The sequence below is a fragment of the Gopherus evgoodei genome, chromosome 11, assembly GCF_007399415.2.
Source record: "Gopherus evgoodei ecotype Sinaloan lineage chromosome 11, rGopEvg1_v1.p, whole genome shotgun sequence".
NCBI classification, from domain to species: domain Eukaryota; kingdom Metazoa; phylum Chordata; order Testudines; family Testudinidae; genus Gopherus; species Gopherus evgoodei.
In genome coordinates, this window is record NC_044332.1 from 59,436,017 (window position 1) to 59,457,779 (window position 21,763).

Here is a 21,763-nt window from a genome sequence, read left to right on the forward strand (position 1 = left end):
GCATACTTTCATTCATAGAAGATCATCGTTCATGCATATTATGGTTAAGAAGTTTATGAAGGGGTTACCAAATATGTGTCATCCTTTGAGAAAACTGTCCCTCCTTGGGATCTTAATTTGATCCTATCTACATTCATGAAACCACCTGTTGAATCATTGGCTGAATTTTCTTTCTATTATTTTTCTTTCAAGACAGCATTAATTAGTGCCATAATACCAGCCAGAAAGGAGAGTGAATTAAATGCCTTGACGGCTAGCCTAACATTTACGTCCTTTCATAAAGATAAAATGGGTCTTAGACCTGATCTCAGGTTTTTGCCAAAAGTGATTTCTGAATTTCACATCAATCAGACAATTACTCTGCCAGGATCTTTTTTTCCAAATCCACATACTAATAAGGCAGGATCTGTTTTACATACTTTGGATGCAAGAAGAGCTATTGCATATCATTTGCATAGTACTAAAAGTTTTTTTGAAAATAATCTAAATTATTTGTGTTTTATGCTAAGAATCACATGGGTTATATTGTGTACTTCCAGACTATTTCTAAATGGATTAAAACATGTATTATAGATTCATAGACTCTAGGACTGGAAGGGACCTCGAGAGGTCATCGAGTCCAGTCCTCTGCCCTCTTGGCAGGGCCAAATACTGTCTAGACCATCCCTAATAGACATTTACTGTCAGTAAAGTTACATGTTAGCAGAAGTTCTTTTACCTATAACAGTACGATCTCATTACACCAGAGCCGTGGCAGCATCTTTTACTTATCTTAAGCAAGTCGCAGTTACTGAAATTTTCAGGGCTTTAACTTGGAGTTCTGTGCATACTTTTATTGAACATTATGCTCTTGATTTGGCTTCAAGGGCTGATGGTAGATTTGGTGGAGCAGTGCATTGGTTTCTCTTTAATTAGGACTCTGTTCCCTGCTCCATCTTATTTTCAGTCCTGTTTATCAAACTACCAACAAGTGTGACTATACAAAGCAACTCAAAGAAATGAATGTTACTTACTTATAACCAGAGTTCTTTGAGATGGGTCTGCATATTCACATTTCCTGTCCTCCTTCCCCTTTCTTTTCAGAATCTTTTTGTTCTGTATCTCTGGGTTGTCAGTGGAAGGAACTGAGACGGTAGGGGGCACTGCACAGTGTCCCATCCAACTTCAGCTCATGTACTACAAGCATTTAGATATTCCAGAGATCTTTTCATTTCAGAGGAGCAGGAATCTCCACTACTTGCCAGTACTGTACACTTGCCCATCCCAAGATTTTCTGGGTCACTGAGGCCACATCTCTCACAGAGGCCTCCTACCTGTCAAACACCTATAATTCAGGAAGACCATTTATCTCCATCTTCATTATGCAGATCTCCTCAGGACTATATTAAGGATGATTCCACTGATTCTCAGATTTCTGTCCAGGGATCCCCTGTCTATTGTACTAGAGACTGTTCACCTACACTGAGGGAAAAACTTTGGAAAAAAAAACCAATCTTGAGCACAGTGTCATTAGTCTGAACAACAATGGATGCCCCCTCCTATACCTACTAGAGGAGACTTCTGAGGAGCAAAGGGCAAGAACTGATAAGTAGGTAACATCCCACACAAATATTTCAGCATTGTCACCAGATGAGGCTGTAATATCTCCACCAGCCTCTTTAGGTGAAGATTTCAAGTAGTTTTAGGATCTAATTAAATGTATTGCCGACACACTTCAAATTCTGTTAGAGGAGGACCAGGAGTCTCATCATAAACTTCTGGACATTCTACAAACAACAGCTTCTGCATATGTGGCTCTTCCTGTGAATGAGGCTCTACTGGAACCTGCTAAGACCATCTGTCAGACTCCAGCTACAGTACATCCTACCTGTAAACAGGCTGGAAAAAAAGTTCTATATTACAACCAAAAACTCAGTATTGTTATTTTTACACCCTGCACTGAATTCTTTGATTGTAGGGACAGTTAATGAACATAGTAGACAACACCATGCAAAATTCACTCCTTATAGTGAGGATCAAAAGCAACTCAATCTCTTCTGTCACAACGAGTTGCTCCTCAGGGATTTTACAATTCATCGCAGATCATCAAGCTTTCATATCAAAATATGACCACACTAATATAGTAAATGTAACAGTTTTATTGAACATTTACCAGAGGAATATTGCAAGCAATTCAAAGCCATCATAACCAAAGGCAACTTCTGCTTTTGGCAAAAAACTCATGACAGGCCTCCTTAGATTCAGCTGATACATAGTTTCGTCCACCATAATAGTAAAATGATGGGCATGTTGGACCCAGTTGCCTGGTTCCCTAGAGAAGTACAGAGCACTGTTAAGCCAACCCAGAACAGCATATTTCAGTTAACAATGCAAAATGTGGTAAACTGGAATTGCATCATGTTGGAGTCATATGATGCCATCAGTTTGTGTGTGTATATACATATATAAATTTATATAATATAAAGTTGATTAAATAACATACATACATATATATTAAAAAGAAGAATTTGGTTTTCTCAACCATGGAATGCTATGCCTTGAAGGAGGAATACTGGGAAGAAATGGAGCCCACCTGATGAGGAAGAGAGAGAGCATCTTCAGACACCGACTTGGGAGAAAGGATTTAAACTAGGTTCAAAGTGGGCAGGTGATAAAAGCCCGCATTTACTCCTTCTCATAGCACAAGAAATAGGGGTCACCAAATGCAATGAATAGGCAGCAGGTTTAAAACAAACAAAAGGCAGTATATCTTCACACTACACAATTCAATCTGTAGAACTCTTTGCCAGAGGATGTTGTGGAGGCCAAGACTATAACAGGGTTCAAAAAAGACGTAGGTAAATTCATGAAGGATAGCGCCATCAATGGCTTTTAGCCAAGATGAGCAGGGATGCAAAACTGTACTCTGAAGCCTTAGCATCTGTTTGCCAGAAGCTGGGAATAGGAGATGGATCACTTGATGATTCCCTTTTCTGTTCATTCCCTCTGGGGCACCTGGCATTGGCCACTGTCAGAAGACAGGATACTGAGCTAGATGAACCATTGGTCTGACCCAGTATGGACATTTTTATGTGCTTATGTAAGCATTATAAGGTAACCTTGACAGAGGGCTGGAAATTGGGGGAATGGAATGAAAAACTACAATAGAGTCATAGGAGAAAGAAGACAGGGGGAATACAGTTGGGGAATCTGCTCAACAGCTTACTTTTCTATACAAAAATGCAAGGAGTATAGGGAATAAACATGAAGAACGAGAAGTCTTTGTATGCAGGCAAATTTTTGACATATTTGGCATCACAGAGACTTGGTGGGATAAATTTCATGACTGGAATATTGGTATACAGGAGTATAGCCTGTTCAGAAGGACAGGCAGGTAAAAAAGTAGTTGTTGTTGCATTATACCTCAAGAATGTATTCAGTTGTTTTGAGATTCAGAAGGAGGTGAGTAGCAGAGCACTTGAAAGTCTCTGGGTGAAGATAAAAGAGGGGAAAATAGGGTCAATGACATAGCAATAATCTACTATAGACCACCAAATCATAGGAGCAGGTGGATGAGGCATTTCTAGCACAAATAACAGAAATACCCAAAACACAAGACCAGGTAATAATGAGACACTTTAACTGCCTGGTTATCTGTTGGAAAAGTAGTATACAAAACACAATTTCCAGTATGTTCTGAAGATAGAAGGCAACTTGGGTTGAAGTGAGCACAAAATGATGGATTTTATTATTCTAAACAAAGGAAGGAATAAGAGCAGCAGAATAAGAATGATGGACTGCAAAAAGGCTGTCTTTAACAAACTCAGGGAAATGGTACGTGACGTCCCATGGGAAGAAAAAATATAAGGGAAAAAGGAGATCTGAAGAGGTGGAAGTCTCTCAAAGAGAGTATTAAAGGCACAGCAACACACTATTTTAATGTGAATGAAAGGTAGGAAGAATAACAAGAAACCAATATGGCTGCACCAGGTTTTTAATAACGTGAAAATCTAAAAGGAAGCCTATAGAAAGTGGAAACATGGACAAGTTGTTAAAGATGACTGCAAAAGAACATTGCAAGCACATAGGGGCAAAATCAGAAATGAATTATACCTAGCAAGAGATATAAAAGGCAATAAGAAGAGGTTTTATAAATACATTAGGTAAATAGAAAGACAAAAGGAAAGCGTAGGCCGAATACTTAGTGGGGAAGGAGAGCTAATAACGAATGACACCAAGAAGGCTGAAATGTTCAATGCCTATTTTACTTCAGTCTTCATTAAAAAAGTGAATGGTGACCAGCTGCTTAATGCAATTAATATTAACAATGAGGAAGGAACACAAGCCAAAATAGGGAAATAAACTGGTTAAAGAATATTTAGGTAAGTTAGATGTATTCAAGGTTTATTCCTGGTTAAATTCACCCAAAGCACTTGAGAAACTAACTGAAACAATTTTGGAGCCATATGCTTATAAAATTTGCAAATGACACCAAACAGGGAAGGACTGCAAGAACTTTGGAGGACAAGATTAGAATTCCAAATGACCTGAAAGCAACAAGATGAAATTCAACAAAAACAAGTGCAAAATACTTCACTTAAGAAGGAAAAATTAAATGCACAAATACAAAATGCAGAATAATGAGCTACACAGTAGCACTGCTGAAAAGCATTTGGAGTTATACTGAATCACAAATTGAACATGAGCCAACAATGTGATGCAGTTGTGAAAAAGGTTAATATCCTGCTGGAGTGTATTAAAAGGAATGTTGTATGTAAGACACAGGAGATAATTTGTTACACTCTGTTCAGCACCAGTGACACCTCAGCTAGAGTATTGTGTTCAATTTTGGGTGCCACACTTCAGGAGATGTGTGGGTAAATTGGAGGGAGTCCAGAGGAGAGTATCAAAAATGATAAAAGATTTAGAAAATGTGACCTGTGAGCAAAGATTTTACAAAAACCAGACATTATTTTTGAGAAAAGGAGACTCATGTGGGTACCTAGTAACAGTCTGCAAATAGCTTAAGGGCGGTTACAAAGGAAAAGATGATTAATTGTTCTTCTTGTCCACTGAAGTTAGGACAAGAAGTAACCTGCTTAATTTGTAGCAAGGGATATTTAGTTTGGATATTATGAAAAAAACCTTTCTAACTATAAGAATAGTTAAGTGCTGGAATGGGTTATAAAGGAAGGTTGTGGAATCCCTTCAACTGGAGGTTTTTTACAACAGGTTGCACAAACATCTGTCAGGGATGATCTAGAGATGGTCTTTAGTTCTGGTTCAGCATGAAGGGATGACCTAGATGATGATCTGAGGTCCCTTCCAGCCACACATTTCTATAGTAATATGATCCTAAATACCTAAAATGGAATATTTTATTTCAGGTCAACATGAAACTGCATTTTCCTGAGGTATGGAGGTGCCTCATGGGAGTTGCAGTTCTAGGTGAATCATAACCTGATTTTCATGGTGGCCCAGATCCAAAGCTGGACTACATCTGCCAATGTGGTTTCTCCCTGTGGCTGAGTTGCTGCAGTGAATCATGGGACCGGGCAAGAGTCTGATACATCATGGATGACATAGTGAGGCCACAGAGCAGAGTCCCTGGGTGAGAGACATGAGGGACTCAGAACTCACATGAGGCATGGCATATGCTCAAGATGACTCAGATATTTATGTCAATCTGAAATGAAACATGTCGATTAGATTTTCCAAACAGAAAATTCTATCCAAAAAAGTTTTACTTTAGAAAACATTTATTCCAGTAAAATCCCATATTCTGACAGGACAGTGTGAACTGTATGATGTATTTGCTGATTGATAACTGTGTGGTGGGTTTAAAATATGTATACCATGATGTTCCTGCTCTTAAAGAAACAGTTGAAGGACATAAATCTGATGCAGGATTTAATCAGGCTTGAATAATTACTCCTTCATGTGGAATATTTCATACAGATATTTCGGCAATTGACATTTTAGAACTTGTTTAACAGCTTTGTTTGGGTTTTTTTGTTGTTTTGTGTAATGTTCTTTCAGAGTATAAACAGATGCTTGCATGCAATACATATATATGTGTTGACTAAAATATTTTATCCAACATTTTTTAACAACTGTATAAACCTCAGTGGGACTGTAGTCTTATTCTGTACACTTAAATGCTTTTTATAGCATTTTTTCTGATCTAATATGATTAATTTATTTTAGATGAATGTATATGTGAAATCGTATACTACCCATTCATTGTCACCCCTTGCACTGCTTAAATACACTAAGACACAGACAAATGATTATTTATTCTTGTTGTGTATCTCCTGCTTAAATGCACAGTAAGTATGACACATATAGGTAGTACAATATTTCTGAATACCAGCGGGTGAGTTATAATATAATCCCATCAGGAATGATAAACTGTTCTTTCATAACTTTCCAGAGAGCAAATAAAGGGTGTCGCAATGATGGCCAACACTAGATAGGAATGTCTGCTCTGCTAGTTACATAAAAATTAGAACATTTAAACAGAAAAATTGTCCTCTTACTTGTTTTGCATACCTATAGATGCCTCCAGAGATCTTAGGTTTTGGTTTGAATCTATGCCTTTGTGACACCAAACCTAAGATCCCTGGGGGCATCTTTAGGTAGACAAAACAAAGTGATATTCACAAAACCTCCACTCAGCTAACCCTGTAGTCATCTAAATCTCCAGAGGTCCCTAAATTTCCATTAATGGGCATGTGCAAAGCTGCCTAAGTCCTGATGCCGCCATGCTGATAATGAGCTGCTCGGAGCCCTCACACATGCTTAAGCCTGGCTAGGATCTTGAAGGTAGATGTTCCTCATCTGTCTTGTCTCTGGGGCCTGATCCAGAAGGCATGCTAAGGGCACACCTAGCTTGCACAAAAGACAGCCAGAGTAAACAATCAGGAATTTTGAGCTACCTGTCATTTGTGTGTCCCAAAATGTGCAGAAGTGCAGTGTGTAGAGGATGTCCTTGGAACATAGGAGAGCCAGGTTTGAATCCCTGTTCTGCGTACCTTAGAGCTGACACTTGAGCCCAGATCTCCTACAAATTTAGCTGTGTACCTGAACCATCAGGGTATTCTGGGTTGGGGGTTCTGTTGAAGCTGTTGCACTTTGTATGAATAATTAAATATTAATTGAAGCAGAAACTCTAACCTTACTCTCCTGCATCCAATTTGAATGCCCTAATCACTGGGCTATAGAGTCAATCTCTCTCTTTGTCCCAAGAAATATTTAATTCCACTGGGTGGCAGGGCACCTAGGGGTTAGACAGTGTAACACTTAAGCCCCCTTTGTGAATCTAGCCCAATTGAATATTCTTCCTACATGCTGACTTAATCTCTGAACATAAACAGCTCCCTATGGTTCTGCATCTTTGCAATTGGCAGTAATTGCAACCTCTAATGAGCAATAACTTGGACAAAATATAGTGTGGTTTCCTGAGTGAAGATTGAAGATTTCGCAGTGTGTTTCTGCTACTTGTTTTCACTATTTGCACTTCTCTCTGGCCCTCTACCCCCACATATGCATAAATATCAAGACATCTGCTACACTGCCTTCTAATATATATGAGATATTGCATATCTTAAACAAGATTGTTAAGACATAAAATAAATTCTCTTAATGGGGTATAGTACCCATTAGTTTTCAGGAAAGATGGATCAGGTTAGTCCAGGCAGGGAAAAAATCTAGAGGTAAAATTTTGAAGCCTAACAGCCAGATTGTAAGGGTATTTAGACACCTAAAAGTTGAGAGTTACTTGGCGAGGTTGAGAGTTACTTGGCTAGGTGCTTTTGAAAATCCAACAACTAAGTGCTTTTGACAATTCCATACGTCTTTAGGTGACTAAACACCTTAAAAATCTGGCACTAAGTCACTTTTGAAAATGGTACTTAGGCTCCTAAGTCTTATAGACCCAAATCCACAAAGGGACTTAAGCATAACAATCTCCTGGAAAATCACTGGAACTACAGTGGGATTCACAGAGCCTGAGTTCGGTGCTTGGGATCCCCGTACAATGCATGGGGAGGAATAAGCACCTTAGAACGAGATTTTCAAAAGCTGTTGTGCTAGATGAGAGCCTCCTAAATTAGCCAGTGGGAGATTCTGACAAAAGAGGTGAGTCCTGCACACCTTCCCTCTCATAGAGTTAAGGCATGTCTACACCACAAACTTAAGCGGACCTAACTTATGTAATTACTGCAGTAGTTCTCATCCACACAACCCTTCTTCTGTCCGTGGTGCACCTCCTCACCAGGAGAGCGTCCACTGACTTCAAAGGGGAAGTGTTAGGGGGCTGAAAGACCAGGCTTGCATCTCCCTGCCAGAAGCCTGGCTGCCCCCTGGCTAGCAGCTCCCCACCGGGAGGCTGTCTGCCCCTTCACCTTGGATCCCTGCTCCCCACCATGAGCAGTGCAGCTGCCCCACCAGGGAGCACAGCAGATACCTGGGATCCCAGTGTGGAGCTCCTGGTGGAAAGCTGGGAGCCCAGGCACCAGCCTGACTGGGAGCAGGGACCCTGGGGGCAGCCTGACTCCAAGCGGGGAGCCTCAGCAGCAGTCTGGCTGGGCGTGGTGAGCCAGGTGTGGGAAACCCAGGCAGCAGCCCCTCTGGGAGCCGGGACCAGGGACCCAGGGGCATCCTGACTCTGGTATATAGGGAGCCCAGGCACTAGCCCAGCTCTGAGCCGGGAGCCTAGGTAGAAGGCAGCAGTCTGACTGGGATCAGGGAGGCGGAAGCCTAGGCCATAGGCACCAACTCCGTGGATGCTCTGGAGCTGCAGCACCCACTGGAAAAATGGTCGGTGCTTAGCACTCAACCAGCAGCCCCCCATCAACACCTCTCCCCCCAGCGCCTCTTGCTTGCTGGCAGGCCTTGTCAATCAGCACTTCTCCCTCCTTTCCAGTGCCAACCATCTTCCGCATATCAGCTGTTTCACAGTTTGAGGAGGTGCTAGGGGGGTAGCGGGAGGAGCAAGACTGCAGCGGGTGAAACTGGATGGGAAAGAGGTGGGGTGGGGGCAGATCAGGGCTGGGAAGAAGTAGGGCAGGGTGGGGCACTAGTGGAAGGAGTGGGGTGGGGGCATGGCTTGGGCAGAGCCAAGGACAAAGCACCCTGCTGCAGATTAAAAACTCAGCACCTATGGCCTGGCCAGCCAACTTCACAGACTGCCCACTGAGGTGAGGTAGCGCATGGAGGCAGAGGCAATGCATGGGACTCCAGCATCAGGGGAAGAAAAGCAGCAGTCTACAACTCTAGGGATGAGGGGAAGAGGAGCTCACCTGGCAGCCAGCCACCTGCTGCTGCTTCCCTGTTTGGGGATGAGGGGTGACCCTGATTCCTGCCCCCCTGTGCAGGCCCTTGGTCATTGGAATGCCCTACCCTCTGAGCTATGGAGTACTCTGATGTGGGGCTCCCTCAATTGCTCCTATTGAAGCTGTTGCACTTTGGATACATAATAATAATTCTTGAGAAAATTAAACTGTGGAAATGCAGTGGGGTGGACCTTGTTTTATTTCCATATATGCTTCACCCATCCTCACTGCACACAAGCAGAACACCATCCAGTGGTGGTACATTTTCGTGGACAGGCTGCTCCCAATTGACCAGCTGTCATCATTAAAAGAGGAGATGATTTACCACATCTAAAATGACTTAAGTTGAAAAAAATATTCTAAATAAGAATAAACAAATAAAATATGTTCTGGATTTTATTATTTTTTTCATTGTCTGTATCTGATACAAATTTTTTTTGGAAAACCACTGTTGAACATTTCACACCTTGTTAAACACTATTTAGTTTATTAGCACTCTCCGGATGTGCCCTTATTTAGTAGAGTTTTGCTAATAGTGGATTCAAGGAGTGGAAGATTTGGAAATCCATTACAAGATTCCTACAGACTTGGATCATTGGTTATGGTCTCTCTAACCATGGTTCATTACCAGCAGCATCTGAAATCTAGCATTACTTGAGGAGCAGCAGTCAGATGACAATGGCAGTGCACAACCAAGTAATTAGGGTCTGACTCAAAGCCTACTGAAATACTTAAGACTGGCTTCAATGGCTTTGAATCAGACCCTTGTAGCAGAGTATGTCAGAGAGTTGAGCTGGTGGTTAGAGGGGATACAGCAAGCATTGGCAGATGATAAAATCCCTCAGGCAAAAATTTCCCTTTTCTTAATACTCTCCATACCTTAAAATAAATAAATAAAGTGGGATCTGATTTTTTTTTCATTCCTCAAACACTCACATTGATCTCAGTGTATGTTCTGAGTGCATGAGGAAATATAGGACCAAGACCTAGAAGTGTTTCAGTCTAATTCTAACTAAGCTTATGAAATTATTATAGTGATTTTCTATGTAATGTCACTTCATGACAGGACAGAAAGTAACTTATCAATTTCTACTTTTTCATATGACAGAGGCATAAAATTCTGGCATAATAGTAATTTGTTCTTCAGAATTTAAAATTCGTAGGCAGTAGCAAATTATGAGCATAACTCACATTAGAATAAGCGGGTGCTTAACTCCCATTCACAACACTGAAAAGTATATCCTGATATATTTCAGCATTTCCTTTTCTGATTTATTCTCCATTATGAATGTATTGACTTTTTTTATTTCTTTAGTTTTTCAGTTTTCAAACTAAAGGTGTAATTAATTTTGGCACATGAAAATGGTGAACTCTCGCTTAGATAAAAAGCCAAACAATACTATAAAGTATTACATATTTGGAACGTAGATAATGCAGTAATAGCAGGAAAACCATAGCCATAGCTGGAAACTGCTTTTTTAAAGGTGGCAGTCCTTGTTGGAGGGAACAATATGAACCAAGCTTGATTGCCTTTGAGTTCAGAAGTTAAGTGATGTTAAAGAGTTTATGCAGACTCATTGGCCGGTCTAGCTTTCACTTTCTTTCATTTCTATGCTTTTGTAAGCGTGCCAAATTAAATTTAGATTTGAGAATGATGAAAAGGATCCTAGTCTACTCTGGGTCAGTCAGTCTGAGTGCCAGACTACACTGATAATTTGTGCATTTGAGTTAAATATTTACTGCGGATAGAATTATTTTATATTATGCGTTTTCCTCATTATTCTCCACATAACACTTCCAGCCTCTCAGGCCTGGGATATAATAACCTAGTCTGTCATTGTAGTCAGATTTTTGCACTTGGGTCTTAGCTGCCAATATAGCTGAGATTTTTTCATTTTATGTTATTGTCTATTTAAAAATAATGAAGTTCGTTTTAATTTTTGAACTCATGTGTCTGTGTCCTGTAAAAATGCTAATATTTATTAAGGAGTGAGAGAGAACATTTATGAACTGATGATATAATTGTTGTTATATAATCTGCAGATATAGACAATAGCAGAAGAGCTTCCACAATAACATGTTTCTTTGTACATAAAAGCAGATCTCAGTTCATTTTCTACATGCTCTCTAGTTACAGCATGGATTTTGCGCTATTATGTGTTGATTACTTTTTTTTCTTAATTGCAGGTGACAATGCATGTCGTGTTAATAATGGAGGCTGCAGCACTCTTTGTTTAGCCATTCCTGGAGGCAGAATTTGTGCCTGTGCTGATCATCAGCTCCTAGAGGAAAACAGTACAATGTGCATGAGTAAGATTTTCTTGAAGAATATCTGGATATATATTACTGTTATGGGAGAGATAAATTCAAATCTGAAAATTAAAAAAAAATTCTCTTAGCGACTTTATTGCTATTCAGCAATTTTACATTGGACAAATAACTATTAATTGAATAAACTTTCTAATTGTGCATACATAGTTAAAACTTGAAGAATGAAACAAAACTATTAAATGTGCAATATTTGAAGTTAAATGCATTTGAAAATATTCCATAGTGTCTAATATAATAGGATACTCTGATGCTTCCAAAGACTTTTTGTTACATTTCACAGGGCATCACAATAAAAGTAATAATAAAAGCATATTAACTGGCTTCCATGACATACACTGAAGTAAATATCTTAAGGAGAACTCAAGCATAGCAAATCCTCAAGTTGAAACTGTGAAAAATTGAAACTGACACTTTATATGTAAGACAAGACCAGGGATAGAAGATGCACCAACTCTGAATAGCTTAACCATTCTCTGGATGTCTTTATTAAAATACTGCTGAAAAACATGTCAGCTTGTAACAAAATTAAACTTGCCACTCAAAAAAATATTAATTCACCAGTGCAATATTGGTAATGTTGCAAATTTCTAGCTTTAGTATTTTGGAACAATTATAGAATATGCCAATTTTTTTCTAAGAACGTATGATTAATTTTACTTATATTAAATCTTATGTCCATTTTATTGAACATTCCTGAACTACTTTAGCTATAGCTGTACAAAATGAGAATGTCTCATTAATTTATGCTTTACTCATATTTTCAATTAACAGCTTAATTTTTATTAACACTATCCAGGGTATTTGTATATTCTTGGAACATAAGTATTATGCAAAAGTTTGAAAACATAGGCAGATGAGTACCAGTGCATACCAAGAGCTATTCTGACTCACATTGCTCATTCAAAACTCAAACTCACAGTGAAGTCAATGTGAATTTTGTGTGAGCAATATGAGAGTGAGAGTTGGCCTATGAAGTACAGAAGATCATAATAATGGTATAAGGAAGTGAAATCCAGATTTTCCCTAATGCAGAGGTTACATGAGGTTTCCCTTGTAGAGTTTCTATTATACTATGAAATGGAGACCTATTGCCAACAAATTAACTTCTGCCAGGGGCAACTCCTCTAGGAGTCATGCTGCAAGGAAGTTTCAAACAAAACACTGTCCATAAGAATTCCACTTTGTTGGGGCTCCAAAATGCAGAGTAATAATGTGGGTAAATTAATGATGATCGGTACTGTTAAGATGTGAATCATTTTATCACCTCTGCAGTTCTCCTGCCCCTGTCTGTTGGCTTCTCCCTAATCAGCCACATAGCTTGAACCCCATGGATCCCCTATACAGAGACATATGAGGGGTCTGGGAAGAGAAGAACAATGTTGCAAAGGGTTTTTTTCTGCTGTAACACAGTGTTTGTCTCTTCAGATGGAGAATGAAAAATAAAATCCGAGTTACAGGTCACTTCATATCACTTTCCTCAGGGCTTGCTTTATTTCCAGAAACAAAACTCGAAGCTACAACTTATCAACTCAAACTACTTGGTATTAACCACTTGAGGCCTGTCCAGCCTTTACACATGGGAGGAGAAAAAACACACCCTTCTCTATAATAGCTTCCCTGGTCCTTATATAACTATGCCCAGATCAGCCATGTTATCAGCAAGAACCTGATAACCTCTAATATGCTCAAGTATCTTTACATCCCATTTGTCCAAAGGAAATCTTCATTACACAATCCAAGTGCTTGGGCTATGCCGTTGGACACAAAATTGAGCCTTAGGTTATCATGATCTGACCTGTATAACTGAGAGCATATTTGTCCTCTTGTATATGGTTTTTTTTACTAGCTTTTGAGGTGGCATCAGCATATTTTACAAGTCATTATGAGGACAATGATTTCATAATGAGTTCTGTGTCTGTTTTGTCTTCTGAACGTGTAGACGTTTACCTGGGTGATAATGTAATCTGAGTGTGCACTTCTTTATTAAAAATACATTAAGTACATCAACCATAAATGTGGATATACATCCTACTGTAGGATGGAATTAGTGTGAATATATAAAGCTTATTAAGAACAGAATGTTCTTAAGAGATACAGCGTGAAGAAGAATTCATATCTGCTTATGTGCAGGTAATATTGCATTTTTTTTAATCAAGCTTAAAAATATACACACGACTTGGATTTTTTTCTAGTTAATCCTGGAGAAGCGTTACCTCAGTTGTGCAAACCTGGAGAATTTCAGTGTAACAACAAGCGCTGTATCCAGGATCGCTGGCGGTGTGATGGAGATGATGATTGTTTGGATGCCAGTGATGAGCATTCAGAAATTTGCTGTATGTATTTCTCTAAATAATTTTAAAGTTGCATTTCATGTTTTGTTTTCATTTTTAAAATTGTCAACATGATACTGTGAGTTTGTGCTAAATACTAAGGTCTGAGGGGAATAAGACTGAAGCAGCAGTCATTGAACAATTTATGCAAATAATTCACTTTCTTTTCCTGTTTAATCGCATCAGTTATTCCACACGTGTAGTAAACAGGAGCATATTTGTTTAATAGTGTAATACGAGATACCTCCTCTGCGGTCTGCTTATGCCAATGGTTGTAGTGGTATTAATTCTGGTGCTCTAAAAGTGTCCATTTTCATATTCTTTGCTCTTGGTGCCATTCCAAACTGCCGGATGGTGGACCAGGGGCATACGCTGGATCTTTGCTTGAAAAAAAGGAGGAGAATCAATTTAAATACTCTAAAGACAGAATTACTGTGCAGAAGGTTCCTTAAACACTTCACTGCTTTTTGGCAATGGTATCTTGAAGAGGGTCCAAGAAAACAGACACACGTTTGGAACAAGATACTCTACAGCAGTGATACTCAGACCTCAGTGGTTCAGGAGGCAAATTAGTGATTACATTATCCTAAAGAGCCACAAAAGTGTGAATTCATTGTTTCATTTACTATTATATATATAAAAATCATTCTCACAGCAAAATGACTAAGTATTATTATTTTATCAATTCAAATTGATTAATAACGTAGTAAAAACATCCTGATTGGTTACTAACTTAGATTGGTTAAAAAATAAATCACACAGTGTTTTTATATTATGCTGCAAAGAGCTGCCGGAGACAACTTTAAGAGCCATTTGCGGTTCACAAGTCTCAGTCTGACTATTGCTGCTTTACAGCTTCACTGCTCGGTATATGGTAGAGACGACGTATGAGAACTGAAATGCATGCAAGAAGAGTGGGGTTTTCGTCACACTGGCCTACATCTTACAGTAAAATAAGTGTTGGAACACGAATGTTTGGATGCTTGTTAATGAAAATAATTATTACTATAGCAGTCTTACATCATGCCTCCTTTCATGTGAGGAAATGAGTGCTTAAGAAGCACTTCTTAAACCTTGCAACACCCCTATCAATTAGGCAAATATTATTTCAATTTTAAGTAAATAAATAAGTAAACTGTAGCACAGATAGGTGAATTGTTCCTTGCCACATAGTAAGTTAGGATAGAGCAAGGAACAGAATCTAGGGTGAGATTCTGTGATACACCTCTAACTTGCAGCCAACAGGGAGGAGTGTTAAGGTGGATCTAAACTACCTTTGAAACTTCTGGATGCTGGGCTGCTCCAGAGACTGGTGCAATTTAGACAGTCCAGGAAGTCTGTCTAAATTACAGCAGCCTCCCTAGTGACATCAATGCTGGACAGAATCTCTGCGATGTTGTGTGCTGCAGCTGCCACCCAACACTTCCTGCAAGCCAGACGGGAGGCAGACTTATGGCTGTTTTCAACAGTTCTTGCACCATTGGAATCTTCCTGTGGCTGGATATGGGACTGTTAAGGTCCATTTATACTGTTCTGGTCCCATTATTTTGCATAAAGTGGCTAGAGTATAAGGAAGGATCTCACCACATGAATCCTGAGTCCCAGTTCCTTGTTCTTACCATGGGAAAACACATATATATGCATTAAAAATGCTCAAGAACAGCTTAACCAGTCGTCAATCATCATTTATACTGGCAAAATGAGGTAACTTAGGTTATCTGACACTGATGTGGTTTGTACAAATTACATACCTTTGTATCAGCACTATAGCTAGTTGCTCATTTTCTCATCAGTAAATTTCCCTTAATTTACTTCCACTTTGCAATTAGTACATCCTCCAAAATAAATCTACAGTTGACATACAGTATTCTTAAAGACTACTTTACTTTAGCTATACTGTGTACTGTAGAAGACGCCTATAACACAATGCTGTATATTTGCTATAATTTGAGATTTTCATAGCCTGCCTTATTCTAAGACCAAGAGCTCTTAAATTGCAGTGAAGTGTACATCTATTAATAATTTCATGAGGTAAAATATTTGGGTACAGCATGCTAATTTCTTATTTTATGTAAATTGATGCTAGTTTAGAACAACTAACTCCCTTTACTTCTTTGGAGTTACTCATATTTACACATTTATAAATGAATTTGAACTTGTTCCCAAATCTGTGCATATCATGTAGCTTATTAGCAAAAATATGTTAAAATTAATCCTCTTGAAGCAGTTTCTATAGTAATTTAACATGTTTTTGGCTTAGTCTGAATTTGCTGTAATTATAAACAGAATAATTGGGTGATATGGAAGGAAACTCTTGATCGAATTTGTGTAAATAAAAGTGAATTAGCATTTCTAAAAAAAAATTTTAAATGGGTTTTGTTTGTTATATTAGACAATTTAAAAAAAATGTGTTTAGTGCTTTTCAAATTTTAATTTTATCAGCTAGAGGAGATCAGCAATTTGGTCTCTAGTCGCACTTATACACTAAATTGCTGAATAAGAATTATCAGATTTTGAACCCTTTATTACTAAGATCACTAATGAAGCTTTCCCTACAGTGTGCTTCTAAAATGATCTGGTAACAAAGGGTTGCATACATGTATTCACTTTGCATTAATGTCAATGAAAGCTTCTTTAGAAATACAAATATAAAAGATTGCTAAGCAGTTAAAGGTATACCTGCAATGATTTTTATAATTCTAAATGCTGTGTGTTTTCAAGACATGTTTATCTGCCCAATAAAACTCCCATCATAATGAATGGATGGGTGACAGAGGGGAACTGAAGGGAAGAGAGACTGACACTTGTTAAAGCAGGGTTCAAGTTGGTGCTTAGCATGCCTCTCTGCACATGAAGTCAGTGGAGCTCTGCTCATTTACACAAGGAGAGAATATAGCAGGAGTCAGCAACCTCTGGCACACGGCTCGCCGGGGTAAACACCCTGGCTGGCTGGGCCAGTTTGTTTACCTTCTGCATCAGCGGGTTCGGCTGATCGCAGCTCCCACTGGCCGCAGTTCGCCATCTCAGGCCAATGGGGGTGTTGGGAAGCCGTGGCCAGCATATCCCTCATCCCACACTGCTTCCCACTGCCCCCATTGGCCTGGGATGGTGAATCGCGGCCAGTGGGAGCCGCAGTCGGCCGAATCTACCAACACGGCAGGTAAACAAACTGGCCCAGCCCACCAGGGTGCTTACCCTGGCGAGCTGCATGCCAGAGACTGCCGACCCCTGAGCTAGTCTTTTATAGCTAAGTTCTACAAATCACATAGGTCATAATGACCCTACTTTATCATCACTTTTCTAACTTTCAATAAACTTTTAATATCAGAGACATCTAGACTCAAGGTTTTCCAACCACCAAGGTTTTTCAGTCTCAGTTGTTTGTTTGTTTGTCCCTTCCTCCCATTCTGATTATCAGAAAGTGTAGCTAGTTTTGACCTTGCTTCTGAAGGGTCCTGCTCCTATCTCCAAATTAACCCTCAACTATGTAGTGTTCTATTTCTATACTTCAGGATGGCTGAATGGACACAATATGGTTGCAATTAGTTTGATCACATTCTGGGATATATAAACACCTCAAATCTAGGGCAACATAACCTAATCAGGGACTGCAGGATCAGGCCTGTAGTTGCTCCTCTTTTAAACATGTTTTGTGTAATTGCAAAAATGAAATGAAAAACAAACTCTATATTAGATAAGATTTAATGGGAGTTTCATACTTAGAAATGTTGGCTTCTAAACAGCGCACTTGACATTTTGGGTTCCCACCTGCACAAAACTTCATAAAATGAGGGAGGGGTGGAGAAATATTTCCATGATTTGGAAACTGAAGAAAATGCTAGAATTCACTCCTTCTGGGGCTTGGCATGGATTGCAGACCACGGCTACCATGGAGATCCCAGTGATCGATGGGGAGCCACTTCCCTATGCATTGGATCTTGGTCAATTCAGCTGGAAGATTTGCCATTTTATTTAGTTTACAGGTCCCTTACTGCCCTTTAGCAGTATGGTCTGCACATGACCCTGCTACCATTGGCTCCTTCCCCTGTAGTGGCAAATAATTTGCTGAGAATATAGAAACTGCAGAAGAGGCATTAATGCTGAACCTAGCATCATCAGTACTTGCTGGAATTTCAACAAGATATTCAGTAGGCTTGTTAAGGGATCAGTAACTTGTAGAGCAGCTGCCACCTGGGTCATCTAGCTCTGCCTGGTATTCCCTCCAAACACCTATGGTGTTCCTGTCACTTAGTGTTTACTTGGATGGTCATCAGTAGTCTTGGGAGAAGAGATGTTTCTTTAGGTTCTGATTCCCCCATTCCATTGTCTGGGAGTTTAACTGGTTCTTGTCCTGCTTTTATCCTTTCTACATGTTGGAGTGGAAGGCAAGATCTACTTATGACTACCTGTGCTCTCTACTTGTGTCTCATTCTATTATTAAATTTGAACTATTAACAAAGTGAATTTGCGTAAACTACCACAGGTAGGCAAGGCAACTGAAGTGTCTGTGGACTAGGATAGCTGTTGGTTTCCATCTCCTATGTAGGGTTTGTGTACCACTAGTTCTGTGTAAGTGTGAATTTGGTAGTGCTCTCCGCCACTTCCTGGTAAATCATGGCAGAATTGGGGGTTGTGGGATGGGTGCCCATAGGGGATAGTATTATCATTTAAAGTATGGAACATAATCCCCCAAGCATTTCCATACCACATTACACATTGTCGGTTTTGCACCTGAGCCATATTGAGAGGGAGAGCCACAGAGTGCCAGGAAAATGTAATGTAGTGAGTGTGCACACCTGTCAGGATAACCATAACCTCTGAGATCCACAGTTTCTGGGTGCTGACTCCCCTGCCTGTACTTTGAAAAGGGGGAGGAAGCTCCCTCTCCATGACAGAATAAACTGCTGAACACTCCACAAGGGGAACTATAGTCTAGAATATATCTTTTAAAAAGATTCTAATTGTTAAATTATAAAAGATAGCAATTAACAAAAACCATTCTCATCCAGAGTAGGCCAATGCTTGTAAACAGAAGTATACATGAAATCCTACATTCACTTCTCATAACGTGACTACATACAGCTTCCCTCCTCCTTGTCTCCCTCTAATGGGTGTTTCCATGGCTTGTGCTTTTATGTGATACACAATAAGTAAATATATTTGCTCATATCTGAGCAGGAGCCACATCCTGCTCACTTAAGATCTAGGGATGATAAATGCTATATAGAACCAAGTGTTATTACCGTTTGCTTTCTTACCACTCACATGAGTAAAGAGAGTGGATTTAATGATAATCTTGATGTATTAAGTTCCACCAGCACTTTAAAGAAATTCTAAAAATAAAAAAAACAAAACCAAAAACCCTCATGCCATTGAAGTTGAATTCAGATTTTGCAATCATTCATACTTTTCTTAACCATATGTATTGATGACAAAGACCATTTTTTTGTTTTGAAAGCTATACACAACAGTGTGTAACATATTATTTAGTATAATTCTTCTCCCAAGTGCTCCATAGGATCTCCTTTCTACTCACCCATTCCATAAAACATTCTAACTATGGCAAATGTCTCTCCAGGCAGGAGGGATGGAAACAGGTTCTGCTGAAGTACATTTTTGCTACTGTTCAGTTGATCAAAGAGAGCCCTGAGAAGAAGAGGTGAGAGGTTCACATGATTTCTTGAGGATTTACAAAAGTGCATAAGCAGGATAGATTCCTGAGTTCCATTGATTTCAATGGGAATTAGACACTTAACCTGCTTAGGTGCTTTTGACAATCCCACTGGATGTCTAGCTGCTTCTTTTTAGGGACCTAAAACTCTTTAAAAATCTGGTCCTTGGTCCTTACCAGTCTGAGGAGTAAGGGACTGAATTTTAGACCAGAACTTACATTTTGGGCCAAGTCTTCAGCCTGTGACAATTGTCATAGCTCCAGTGATTTGAATGGAACTACATTGATGTACACCAGTTGAGGATCTACTCCTTTACTTTTTAAAGGAAAAGATGTCTGAGGTATCCCCTCACACAACTCTCATGTAGTGTGGGGTCTATTACTTGTCCCCAGTGGTGGTTTCATCTGTAATACAGTTAATGCAGTGTACCTCACCTCTGCTTTTTTAAGAACAGTTCCATGATAAAAATATTTTATGTAATTTAAATCAGAAATAAAATATCAACCTCCCAAACTTTCAGCAGTAGTCAGTTTTTTTTAACCAAAGGCAAGTATAACTCATCTATTTATAAATATATTCATCTATTTATAATTAATTTTAAGTGGTTTAAATAAGTAATTTTTAGCTCATTCTTTGCTTTTACTAATGTTACATCTTGGTTACAGTGTCTGTAGTTGCAGTTAGATTCAGGGGAAACTGTGGGCTTGTTTGTTAGTTCTCAGAATCATGGAGAAGCAATAACATTGGTTCTCATGACTTTTAGATCTTGACTAATTTCATACCTAGTAGGAACCACAGTTTTATGTTTCCCTATATTTGCAATTCAGCAAAGGTTACTTTTTATCATTTCAAAAGCATTGCAAAACTGCTTTCCCCTGCCGCTTACAGTATCTGGTAAACTAGATTACTGCCATTCCTTATCTATAGTTCTTTCAGGATCTGCCATCTCAAGAGTTATTTGTACAAAATTGAACTGCCTGTTTGATTACAAGTAACAGGTTCATATGATTGCCACTTTGCATTACCTTTTACAGTGTAAGTCCTTGGATCACTTCACTTTAGGGAATTATTGTACCCTTTCATTCCTTAAGAGAGTCTAAAACTAAACTCTGATTTTAATGTTTAAAACTAAAGATGTGATTTTAAGCATATGGCCTTTTAAAATTATTTTATGTTTGCCAAAGCTGAACTATAAAAAATGTTAAAAACATATTTATATACCAAAGCCTCCCATCCTAGTTTAGGCCAATTCAAAGCACACTGAAGTAAATGAGAATTTTCCCATTAGTTTCAATAGGCTTTGGATAAAGACCCTTGGTAGTATTTTTGTTGTTGCTGCAAATTTTAGATGAATCCTTATTTGAGGAAATGGATATGAGGAAAGGGTCTGATCCTGCAACCTCTCTACACACAAAACGTTGAAGTCAACAGGGCTTGGTGAATTGAGCCCTTCAGTTGTATTTTAGAGAGAACTAGAGAAGGAAGTTCACCAGAGGCCTCATCCAGAGTCTACTAAAGGCATACTCGTGGACTCCTTACTGACACAAAACTCCTGTTGGCTTCAGTATCAGGCGCCAATTTTTTTTTGCTTAAATATACTTTTGTATTAGTGTCATTCATTTTCTCACTTAACTGGGACTAATATGCACAAAAATGGCTTTAAGAGAATTTTAAAGATGTGAGATAAATACACAAAAGCATGCAAATTCAATTAAAGATTTAGCCTCCGGTTCTTGCATACAATGAACATAGTAGGTTAACATTTAAGATGGCACCTGGCTATGTCTAGCTACTGGAGGTTTAATCCTTAACTGTGAAATGTGTTGCTTTTATATGTTTGTTTGACATCTTTAATTTTTTTCTTTATTACTGTTGTTTGTGTTATGAATTTCCTTTAAAATGCTTATTGTTGGTTGATAAGCATTGCACTGTGAGAGAGATATATATGCTCAGATAATTAGTGTGAACACATGTCATCTCAAATAATTATATAATGAATTCTATATTTAATTGGGGGAAATAAGCACAATAAACAATGTATAAGGTTTATTATTTTTACAGCTTAATTTTTTTTTTCTAATAATGTGCCAACATTGATTAGGCTACTTCATGGTAT

General features: G+C 38.9%; 1 protein-coding gene across 1 annotated transcript in view; it reads left to right on the forward strand.

Annotated features, from left to right (window-relative positions):
- The window catches only part of LRP1B (LDL receptor related protein 1B), an 875,307-nt gene that overhangs the window by 353,018 nt on the left and 500,526 nt on the right, over positions 1–21,763 (forward strand). The window contains exons 13-14 of the mRNA XM_030580310.1: positions 11,502–11,624; positions 13,838–13,978. Coding sequence (XP_030436170.1) covers positions 11,502–11,624; positions 13,838–13,978 — 264 coding nt within the window. The remainder of the gene's footprint in view (positions 1–11,501; positions 11,625–13,837; positions 13,979–21,763) is intronic.